The sequence below is a fragment of the Rhinatrema bivittatum genome, chromosome 9 (genome assembly GCF_901001135.1).
Source record: "Rhinatrema bivittatum chromosome 9, aRhiBiv1.1, whole genome shotgun sequence".
NCBI classification, from domain to species: Eukaryota; Metazoa; Chordata; class Amphibia; order Gymnophiona; family Rhinatrematidae; genus Rhinatrema; species Rhinatrema bivittatum.
The window spans coordinates 250,063,038-250,074,734 of record NC_042623.1 but is presented as its reverse complement, the minus strand read 5'-3'; the positions used below and the strand labels follow the sequence as shown (position 1 = coordinate 250,074,734).

General features: G+C 43.7%; 1 protein-coding gene across 1 annotated transcript in view; it reads right to left on the bottom strand.

The window, feature by feature from the left end:
* Positions 1 to 1,394: 1,394 nt before the first annotated feature.
* Positions 1,395 to 11,697, bottom strand: part of TNFSF10 (TNF superfamily member 10) — a 43,778-nt gene continuing 33,475 nt past the window's right edge. The window contains exons 3-5 of the mRNA XM_029616369.1: positions 10,050 to 10,095; positions 7,177 to 7,296; positions 1,395 to 2,154 (exon numbers count right to left, since the gene is read on the bottom strand). Coding sequence (XP_029472229.1) covers positions 1,700 to 2,154; positions 7,177 to 7,296; positions 10,050 to 10,095 — 621 coding nt within the window. The 3' untranslated portion in view covers positions 1,395 to 1,699. The remainder of the gene's footprint in view (positions 2,155 to 7,176; positions 7,297 to 10,049; positions 10,096 to 11,697) is intronic.

Below are 11,697 nucleotides of genomic sequence, written 5' to 3'. Positions count from 1 at the left end.
CTACAGAGGAATCCTCTTTGGGTATACCCCACTTCACAGACCTCGTGGCACCTCTGTGACTGTGTGACTTTCCTGTTACACTTCCCGCTCCGCGGGCAGTGTCGCTCTACTTCTCTATAGAGACTCAAGGACTTCTGAGCTGTATCTGATGTCAGCTCCTCTCTAGCTCCTTCTGTCCTTCCAGCTCGCTCTCTCTCTCTGCTCCTTCTCCTGTACCTGCTGTTCTACGCACCCCGCAGCTGAGACCTCGCCTCTCAATGGTGAGGCTCACAGGGCTCCTCCCCATGGGTGGTGCCATCTCTCACCTCGGCTCAGGGCCCACATACCCACAAACCCTAACAAGTGTATATGCACACATTTCCCGAACTGTACCCATCATGTCTAGTACAACGTATGTACTATTTTGGACCTGCTTTAAATGTTTTTTTCCATGGTCACAAAATATATGAAAGCCCATTGTAAAGTGGGCTCTTCATTCCAGTGTCAGTGTCATGGAACCTTTACATAACTGGAAATAACAAGTTGTGATGCAAAGTTTTAAACCTGAACCTTTATCATCTATAAACAATAGTCTGTTCAGGGAAATTGAAAGACTAGTCACACAGGGCTCCAGGTTTAATTTTGGTTGTGTTGGTTTTACCTTTGTTGCTTGCTTTAACATGGGTGACTCTTAATGATTGTTGATGAAGTTGTCATATGCATAATTTTGGATGGTAGAATACAATGTTAATATTGTACAGTATGACATCCTGTCATTTATAACATTAATGAAAATATTTGTTTCAAATTCATAGACTTTTTTTTCAGGCTCTGGCTATCATGCTCATCCTCAGTTGGATTAGTTTTCCAAACCCGTTTGTTGTAGTTTCAGATCATTCCTTGATTTGGTAACAGACCAACAACTGATCAAAATGTCCATTTAGAATATATTTTTATGTTTATACATATGTGTTATGTATGTCTATAAGACTTATACCTATGATATAGTTATATCAAATATTGAAAATATAAGAAATATTTGTTCAAGTGCCCGGTGCCTTCTGGCATAAATGATTTTGCTATTAAGGAAATTATAGCTAAGGCCAACAAATACTGAAAATCTGAGAGATATTTGTAACACTGTTCAATATTTGATTTAGACCATATCCCAGTACTTATCATGTTTTTTTTTTCAAATGCATTGTAGCATCAAAATAATTAGGTTGAACCTTAATATCAAGTTTAAATCCAGGAACTACAGTTCATTTACGAGATCCAATAGAGAATATACATGGGGATCACTTGAGAAGCCACCCTACATCAGTGTTACAAATATATCTCAGATTTTCAGTATTTGTTGGCCTTAGCTATAATTTCCTTAATAGCAAAATCATTTATGCCAGAAGGCACCGGGCACTTGAACAAATATTTCTTATATTTTCAATATTTGATATAACTATAATCATAGGTATAAATCAGTCTTATAGACATACATAACACATATGTATAAGTATATCTACTACCTTCACTGGTGAAAGCAATATGCTAGCTGTGGCTGCTACATCTGTTCTTCAGAACTGATCTGATGCCTCAGACTTGTTATTGACAGTGTGCTTCTTTTATCACCATTATCCTGCCAGGGTGTTGTATCCTATCCCTCCGCAAGCTCCTGCCTTCAGACAAGACTCTCAGACAAAGCACCGTCTGAATGTTTCCATATTCAGCTCACAAGAAAGGCACCAAAGAAGCTTGCTTCCTTATCCATATCAATCAAGGTCATGTTACTAACGGAGACAAAAACTCTGTCATTGTATTTTAGTTCGAAGACTCCACCTTGATAGATGGAATGAATTCCATATTCAGCATTTTTGGACCAACAGGTGGTTTTTGCACTTTTCATCAGCAGTATCGGCTCTGGGTACCTTGCCACTTTGTAAACATATTGGACCATTTGTTTGTTGGTTTTGCTGCTGTCCATTAAAGCCAAGTCTGGTTCCCTAGCTCTGTCAGGGCCCCGATACCGGAAATATGTTTGCGAGTAAATGTAATAAAACCCGTTCTTTAAAATAACCAGTTCCCCGTGCTTGAAATTCACATTCTGCAGGAGAGAGAAGCCTTTGCTGGGTTCCCATGTTTGTATTTTCTGACCCAAAATCCTGGACCTTACCAAAGTATCTGTTTAGAAAACAGAAAGCAAAAAGCGAGAGAGAATGATCAGTAAATGAAATTGTAGACATCACAAAGCAAAAAATATTCTCTGGCAACCTACTGAAAATCCATTATACCTTTTTGTTTTTTCTTGTCATTAACTGCAGTTGTATTCAATACGGATCAATTTTGTGGGAGACTTAATAATCTGTTCAAATGAACATTTACCTACAATAATTGTTCTGTCTTGTAGCTGATTGCAATGCAGATATCTTGGATACAAATATTGTTTTAATTATTTTATCATCATCACCTTAATACTACCTTTTTGGAATATAGAGGATAATCTGTTGCTTCCAAAAATAAAAAAGTTGGTTCCAATTAATTGGGAAGCCTAAAAATAGAGCAGAAGGAAACTGCTGATCAAAAAGAAAAATTGGCCCTAAATTAAATAATTTATTAATGCTTCCATGATACTCGCTTCAGCATCAGATACAAGATGGACACCGACCTCTGCCCTAGGAAAGGGCAATGGTCCCCTTTAAGGCTAGCATAAATGTGGCTTCCTAAAACATGTTCTTATTTAGCATTTAGACAATTATTAGGAAGTTAATGACATAATACAGTAAGGAAATGCAATTCGTATTTGCATATTGTTAGTTTGTAAATCAGAAAAGACATCACTTCAGACATAAATAATTATTTCCTGGCTCCAGCTGTTAGGCTTGTTAACCTGTCTTAATGATGTGCAAACGTCAAACCTTTTCGGTTGCAAAGAAATCAGTAGAAATAGGGGTCACGAAATTAACTCCACAGAGAGGTTATTGGATGCCTGGAATGCCCTTCCAGAGGAGGTAGTGAAAACCAAAACAGTGAAAGAATTCAAAAGGGCATGGGATAAATAGGGCATGGGATAACTTTAGGGAGGAGGAATAGCCTAGTGGTTAGAGCAGTGGGCTACAAACCAGGAGACCGGGGTTGCAATCCTGCTGTTGCTCCTTGTGACCTTGGGCAAGTCACTCCAGATACCAAACATACAGGCCGATTCAGTAAAAACACAGGAGAGCGGACAAATGCCACTTGCTGGTGTGTGCAATACAGTATGCAAATGAGGTGGTGCGGTAGAATTGGGCAAAAGGAGGCGCTAGGGACACTAGCGCGTCCCTAGCGCCTCCTTTTAGCCCGGAGCAGCGGCTGTCAGCGGGTTTGATAGCCGATGCTCAATTTTGCTGGCGTCGGTTCTCGAGCCCGCTGACAGCCATGGGCTCGGAAACCGGACGCAGGCAAAATTGAGCGTCCGGCCCGACATCCGTGGGCCGAATTCAAATTGTTTTTTTTTTTTTAACTTTTTTTACTCTTCGGGACCTCCGACTTAATATCGCCATGATATTAAGTCGGAGGGTGCACAGAAAAGCAGTTTTTACTGCTTTTCTGTGCACTTTCCCGGTGCCGGAAGAAATTAGCGCCTACCTTTGGCTTGGCTGCACATTTTACTTTCTGTATCCTGCGCGCATACCTAATAGGGCCCTCAACATGCATTTGCATGTTGAGGGCCCTATTAGGTGCCGCGGGTTGGACACACGTTTTCCTCCTCTTACTGAATAAGGGGTAAGGGAAAACGCGCGTCCAAGAGCAGGCTCACAGTGCGCTCTGTTGGAGCGCACTGTACTGTATCGGCCTGATAGATTGTAAGCCCTCTGGGGAATGGGGATACGGAAATACCTACAGTACCTGAATGTAAACCAATGTGATATCTCAGATCAAATGTCGGTATATAAAAAAAAATAATAAATAAATACTGTGGATCCCTAAAGAATAAAGGATGGTAATGAAGAACAGAGTGCATGGAGTAACTTGATGGTGCGGCAGTTATTACCCTTAACCAAGAAGCCTTGATACTGTTGATGCAACTCCATCATTGCTCTCTGCTTCAATGGCAGGGGAATTCAATTCACTTAGCAACTGAGGGCCCTAACTTTTATGGTCTCGGGAAACAAGTATGGGGGTTACTTGCTGATGCGGCAGTTACTACCCTTAACTAATAAGACTTATACTTTGATGCAACTCAAAACATTGTTCTCTGCTTCAACAGCAAGGTATAACAGGGAACTGGATTCAACAGCAATCAACGAGGGCCCTGACTTTTATGGTTTGGGAAACAGATAAGCATAGGGTAACCTACATGGCACAGCAAATACTACCATAAGCTTACTGGACAGACTGGACGGACCATTTGGTCCTTTTCTGTCATCATTTCTTTGTCTCTATGTTTCTGTAAAATTCATTTACTGTCCATTAATTTCCAAATATAAAGACAGATCATCAAGAAGTAATGCTAGAGAGGTTTTTTTTTAGGATAAAAAAACAATATACAGGTTATCTAGGAAGGTGGGAAGTGCAGATTAGACAAACACTGGTCATTGGTATGGAATGGCTTAGATCCAGTTGATCCCATCTGAAGGCAGGGGAAAGAACCTGATGCCCATTTAAGCTCCATTCCAGCACTATCTTCCTATGGTCCTGCACGTCAAATTGTGCCAGGCTGGAGTTGAGATACAACCCATAGGAGCAGTACAGGAGTGTAGGGCTGGATGAGTGCTAGTCTTCTGCCTAGCCAACTTCCTCCCCCACAGGTTGAGCCCTTAGGTTCTGGGGTCTAGTATGGCTTGTGTCTCCTGGCAAACATCATGTCTGGCCTTGGCTGGAAGCTGGGCTAGTGCTGGGGCTTGGGAGAAGCTTGATACAAGCAAGGCTGGAGGCTCAACTGATACTGAGGGAATGGCAGGAGCTAGAGCCAGACAAGGTTGAATACCAGCTCTGAATGGGGACAGGATAAAGACTCAGACTGGGGACTGGATACAGGATCACATCTGAGCCAGGGATAAGGGCAAGGACAGGGTGGCAAAGATAGAACATGGACTGGAAAAGGACAGGACTGGACTAGACAAGGACGGGACACAATGAACAGAGAAGCCCAACAGGGCACAAGGCTGGGAATGAGTACTTAGCAGGCTGGGAGGCCATAAGATATAGGCCTGGGAGGAAAGAGAGCAAGGAAGAAGGCCTAGGAGGCCATAGAATGAGACAGGAAGCTAAGAGAGGCCACAGGGCAAGGCAGAAAGCCTGGGTAGGCTGCAAGGTAAGACAGTAGGCCTGAGTAGGCCTCAAGGGAAAACAGGAGACCTGGGTAAAGCCGCAAGGCAAGACTGTAAAGTAAGAAAAAGGTAGTTGGTCAGGGAGCCAAGGTGACTTGATGAAGAGGCATCGATGGACTGGACAGGCTGGCTTGAGTGCAGGAACTGCCGAGTGAGGTGGTCAGTGAGAAGATGGCTCAGAGAGCTGAGAGCAGAGCCCGCTGGATGTTTTTGCTGTTGGGGAAGCATCAAAGCAGGTAGAAACAGGGCACGGTAAGGATGCACAGCAGGCAAAACCGTGACACAAATGCAATGTTCTACATGCTATTATTCATAAATCGGTGGCACAAATCAAATTACGTATATGCATTTTTTTTAAATGAATGTGCAAAATGCAACGAATAAGAGTAATTCGTTACATTCAGGAAGACCCCAAATGAAACAAACCTTATTCATTGCATTTGTTTTAAATGAATTCTTTGTGTCTAGGTCTAGCCCGTGGCTTTGCTTCAGGCATAAGCCAGAGCCTAATGCAGAGTCCGCGGCCTAGGGCCAAGCATAACTCCAGGGTCTCAGCCTAAACCCGGGCCGAGGCTGGAGCCTCAGCCAAGACCTGACCCCCCCTCCCCCCCCAAACAATCACTTACCTGATCTGTTAGGTATCTGTGGACGTGGCCACGCCAGGACCCAATGCCTGGGCATCAACCCAGACACAGGTCCGACTCCGAGGCCCAACCCAGAGGCCAGGTCCCAATGCCTGGTCCTCGGCCTAGGCCAGGGCTCAGGCCCAATGTCACAGTGCAACCCAGAGGATGGGTCCTGATGCTTAGGCCTTGGCTTAAGTCGTAGCCTTTGTGCAGGCCCGACACCGCAGCCTGGAGGCCGGGTCCTGATGTTGGAGCCTTGGCCTGAACCCAGGCACGATGTTGCAGCCTAGCCTGGAGGCTGGGTCCCGATGCTGGGGCCAAGGCCCTGACCCAAGCCCAATGCCGAGGCCTGGCCTGGAGGTTGGGTCCCCCACACCTGGGCCTCCACCTAAAGACAGGACAAGGTCTGGAGCCCAGGCCTCGATGCAACTTCAAAGACGTTCTTTTCTTCTTCAACCGATGCCACCTGCTGGTCCAACCCCAGTAAAAGGCATTAGTTGAAGAAGAAAAGAAGAAAGAAGAGGATGTCTTCGGAGCTGATCCGGGCCAGGCGTGACCCTAGCGGAAGGCCCATGCATCAGGACTCGGCCTCCAGTCAGGCCATGCTGTTGGGCCTGGGCCCTGACTGAGGCCTAGACCGAGGCCCTGGTATCGGGGCCTGGCATCCAGCCTGGATCCAGGCAGGGCCGCGGCCTGGGCCCAGTCCCTGGCTGAGGCCCATGCATCAGGACCCGGCTTCGGGTCTGGGTCCGGGTCGAGGCCCTGGTGTTGGGACCCAGCCTCCATGCCAGGCTGCAGCATCGGGCCTAGGCCCCAGCATCGAGAACTGGCCTCTGGGCTGGGCTACGGTGTTGGACCTGGGCCCAGGCTACGACTTAGACCAAGGCTGAGGTTGTAGTGACCTACCGTGTCCTCGGCGTATGCAAGACCAAGGCTTTCGCCTGGGCCTAGTCTGCACTGGCAGATCCCCACAGGACTGGCTCTGGCATTTTTCCAGGTGGGAGGGAGGGATAGGAAACTTTGGGAGGCCCCATTTATATTTTTCTGTCTGTTTTGTGATTTATTTTAAAGTTTGATTCGATTTTTTTCTCACGAATTAAACGAATCAAACATGCTATGGGAAAAAAAACTCCCGAAAATGATCCAAATAACGAAAATACATTTTTTTTTCCCTGGACAGCCCTAACTCAAATATCAAGTATCAGTGAGATCATTTTCTATTACTGTTTATCAGTGATACTCATGCGTTTTCAAATTAAACATATTACTTTCAGTTGCTGAAGAATCTTTCCTGTTGTTTCCAGTGAGATGAGCTGCTATTCTCTGGGAAGGAAGATGAGATCTCTGTTTATTGCCAGTTAAATTTAGAAGAAATTGAGACATTTCCCCTAGATGAGAGAAAGGAAAGAAAAGATAACATTTGTCAAATGAGAACTTCCTGTAGCAAGGAAGAAATTAAACATAAAGGGGGTAATTTTCAAAAGGACTTACACATTTAAAACTGGCTTTACAGTGTAAATGCACTTTAAGGTTTTTGAAAATTGCTATGATGGTATGTTACATTTACATGTGTAGCTCCATCGAAAATTACCTCTTTCAAAGGAGTTACGCACGTAAATGCAACATACTTTCGTAGCAATTTTCAAAGGTTCATTTACATGCATAAAGTGCATTTACATGTGTAAAACCTATTGACAATTCAAAGGCATATCTTGTAGCAATTTTTAAAAGCCCACTTATATACGTGAAGAGCATTTACGTATTTCAAACCCAATTTCAAGTGTGTAGATTTTTTAAATTAGGCCCTTAGTATTATATGTAAATGTAGTATATTATCTAAATCAATAAATGCACTTTGTGAAAGCTGAACATGATAGAAACACAATAGTATTTTCCCTATCTGAGACTTCTAAAGCTTGAGCCAGCATTTCTGCTCACTAGAACACAAGGTGACCAGATGGCTCCATGTCTCAATGGATAAGCTGAGCCAGGCCAGGTTTTACTCCACTGCATCTATGGATCTGTAGTTGCTCTTTCTGAAGGTAAAGAACTATACACTTAGCTGCAATGGATAGGACCAGAACCGACCTGATCACTTTAAAGGAAGAACATTTCAGGCAAAGCAACCTTCTGTGCACAGATGCAGGTTCATCAAACCTCTCTTTCACAAGCTTAACCAATTTGCAGGGAGTTTCTCAGTGCTCTGAACCAGGAACTGAGAAACTGTGGATAATGTGGAAAATAGTGGATAATACTTTAAAATTGTCAGCTCAGTGTGCTGCAGCAGTCAAAAAAGAAAATAGAATGTTAGGAATTATTAGGAAGGGGATGGTTAATAGAATGGAAAATGTCATAATGCCTCTATATCGCTCCATGGTGAGACCACACCTTGAATACTGTGTACAATTCTGGTCGCCGCATCTCAAAAAAGATATAGTTGCGATGGAGAAGGTACAGAGAAGGGCAACCAAAATGATAAAGGGGATGGAACAGCTTCCCTATGAGGATAGGCTGAAGAGATTAGGGCTGTTCAGCTTGGAGAAGAGATGGCTGAGGGGGGATATGATAGAGGTCTTTAAGATCATGAGAGGTCTTGAACGAGTAGATGTGACTCGGTTATTTTCACTTTCGAATAATAGAAGGACTAGGGGGCATTCCATGAAGTTAGCAAGTAGCACATTTAAGACTAATCGGAGAAAATTCTTTTTCACTCAACACACAATAAAGCTCTGGAATTTGTTGCCAGAGGATGTGGTTAGTGCAGTTAGTGTAGCTGGGTTCAAAAAAGGTTTGGATAAGTTCTTGGAGGAGAAGTCAATTAATTGCTATTAATCAATTTTACTTAGGGAATAGCCACTGCTATTAATTGCATCAGTAGCATGGGTTCTTCTTAGTGTTTGGGTAATTGCCAGGTTCTTGTGGCCTCTGTTGGAAACAGGATGCTGGGCTTGATGGACCCTTGATCTGACCCAGCATGGCAATTTCTTATGTTCTTATGTTCGCTGTGTAATCTGAGCTAATATAAATAAAGCAGTTTTTACAAAAGACAGCAATATAGTGGTAAAGTGTTTGCTTTGGAATAAATAAAGCTTTCTGATAACAATCCACATAAAATTCTTAAATCAAGAAACACTAAGCATAGAGGATGAGATGGCAGAAAATATCACCTAAATTATTTAAAAGTCCAATGCAATGTTTGTCCCTCCTATTATTATAATGTAGGGGTGTCTAACTCTAGTCCTTCAGGGCCATAGACCAGTCTGCTCTTCAGCTTATCCCTAATAAATATGCATGAGATAAATTTGCATGCACACTACTTCATTTATATGCAAATCTATCTTATGCATATAAATTGAGGATATCCTGAAAACTGGACCTTGAGGACCGAAGTTGGAAAACCCTGTTGTGATGGATGCTACTGACATCTGGTGGCCACTACCAGTACTGCAGCCTTTCTGCAGTTGAATTGGGCCATAGCCTTTGAAGTAAGGGGGAAAGGGATGCTAGGATTGGATTGGGGAGAGAATGCCCGCATCAGTCTGGGGATGGAGTGGAGAGAGTGCTGGAGTTGAGCTGATGAGTATTGGGGGGGGGGGGGAGGGGAGACAGAGTGCTGGCAGGAGGGGAAGGAGAGAAAGAATGCCTGTGTTTGATTAACATGATCCCCGGCCCCCTACTCTGCTCCGTGTCTGGAGGACTAGTTTTGATTCGAGTGGCTGTGATTGGGCGGGGGGGCCAAGGGAATAATCCCTATCCCCTAAACTTGAAAACACTGGCCCTAGGCGAGATAATGGGGCAATAAATGCACACTCATACTTGCCTTTTTTTGCCCATCAGTTTTCATGGGCTTTTTCACTAATGTTTTTATATTCGTTGACCACATAAACAAGTGGACGGCTGGCAGCTTCATACAGAAACCACTGTAAAATATCCTGTTTATGGCTGCACAGATTTAAAATGCCACACTCTCCCCCTCATTTTCTTATGATTCACCAGAGAAGAATTATGAAACTGAATTATTAGTAAGGAGAATGGTCCTGGAGGCCTGCAAAATGCCACGGCAACATATTTCTCTCAAAATAGTGTGTCATGATGACAGTCTCCTGTCTGAACTCGTAGATTAAAAAAATAATATCAGTACCTTTCACAGCCGAAGATATGTCTGCTTGATAGTTTTTCATTAGCATCTGCAAGCACACCAAAAATTGTAAACACACTTAGATGGGTCAGAAGACGAGATGTTTTAAGTCTTGCACAGTACATTCAGTAGCAAAGCAGTGATCATTGGGGTCCCCTTCCACTGATGAGTTTCTGGGGGGGATTCCCCTCTGACCTCCAATGACAAATTCGGGGAGATACAAGGAACTGTCAATGTGAGCCTGTGCAGTTCCATGTTAAGACTGGCAGAACCATCCTTAGGGGATGGAGAATAGGGGCAACCACCCTGCACTCTACCACAGTATCTGCATCCCCAACACTATAAATTTGGTGGTCCAGGGCCCCATCCCTGTAAGCTGGGCTGGGTTATGCAGGCAGGGTCCCCTTCACCACTCGGGTGGTACTGAGTATACTGTAACATAAAATGCCTCCCACAACCTAGCATTGCTGTTCTGAGAAGGCTGCAAGTGATAGCACCCAGTTCACCTTGTGAGTTTCCTAAATGCATTCGCTGTAACCCAACCGGCTTTGCTACTTTTCTTCCAACCAGTCATGTTTGGCCTGCTGTAGTATATACGCCAGACAAAACTGGTGGGCCTCTCATTCACAACCAGCAGTAGATATTTCGGTTTTGCCAAATATCAAGTGTAATAAAAAGGATTATTCATTAAAAAATCTGGAGCTATTTGGGACTAACGCAAATTTCAATTTATTTCTTTTAGGCCGTAATTCCAAATAGTTCATTGCGGTATTACACTATGTGGAATATAAAATACCAGTAAAATGCCAAAAAAACAAACAGCGTGAAATAATAACTATTCATCACGGGCAGAAAACAGCAATTTATGGCAAGCAGGAGGTGGAGCCACCACAGATGCTCTACTAACGGACGGACCTCTGACTAAGCTCACCAATGGTTGTTCACTCACCCACACATGCGGCATTTAGTCACCTCCGGAAGCCCTCCAGTCTGAATATATTTAGGGTAGAGATAACTTTTGGGGGGTTTTCATTTGCCCATGTAGCTCCCATTATTTCCAAAGAGAGAATAAAGTGTAATTTTTATTTTATTTTCCTCCCATGGAAAATCATTTCGTTCCATGCTACTGCATTTATTCCATCATACTTCTTGAGAGCCGTACCGGGCCTCTGGTAACAGGCTTATACCATATTTTCGGGAAGAACAGAAGTGGATTTCCCATGCTGGGAAGTCTCCAATGGTGCAGTCCTGATTCTATAAAAATCTAGCGGCACCATGATGCTGAAGTGGGGCTATTTGATTAGCCCTTACAGAAGGCAGGATGTCTCTGTACCTGCTCCTGCATTTCCTGTGGGCGAAAGGACCCAGGCCTCATGGATGCAGAGCTTTCCTTTATTGGGTGAAGGACGTTTTAACTACCCAACCTTCCTCATTTTTTTATTATATTTCGAAATAGGTTTTATTTTTTTACCAATTAACTGAGTCTCCCAAGGATCCATGGAGTCAGTAGGTAACAATATGGAAGGAGTATGAGAGTCTGTAAGAGAGCCAATGGCCCTTATGAAGGTCATTGAAAGAATGAATTTCCATTCATTTCTGGGAGGAGGTGAAGTTGGACTTTAAAGAAGACCAGGGCACCCATCCGGTGTTA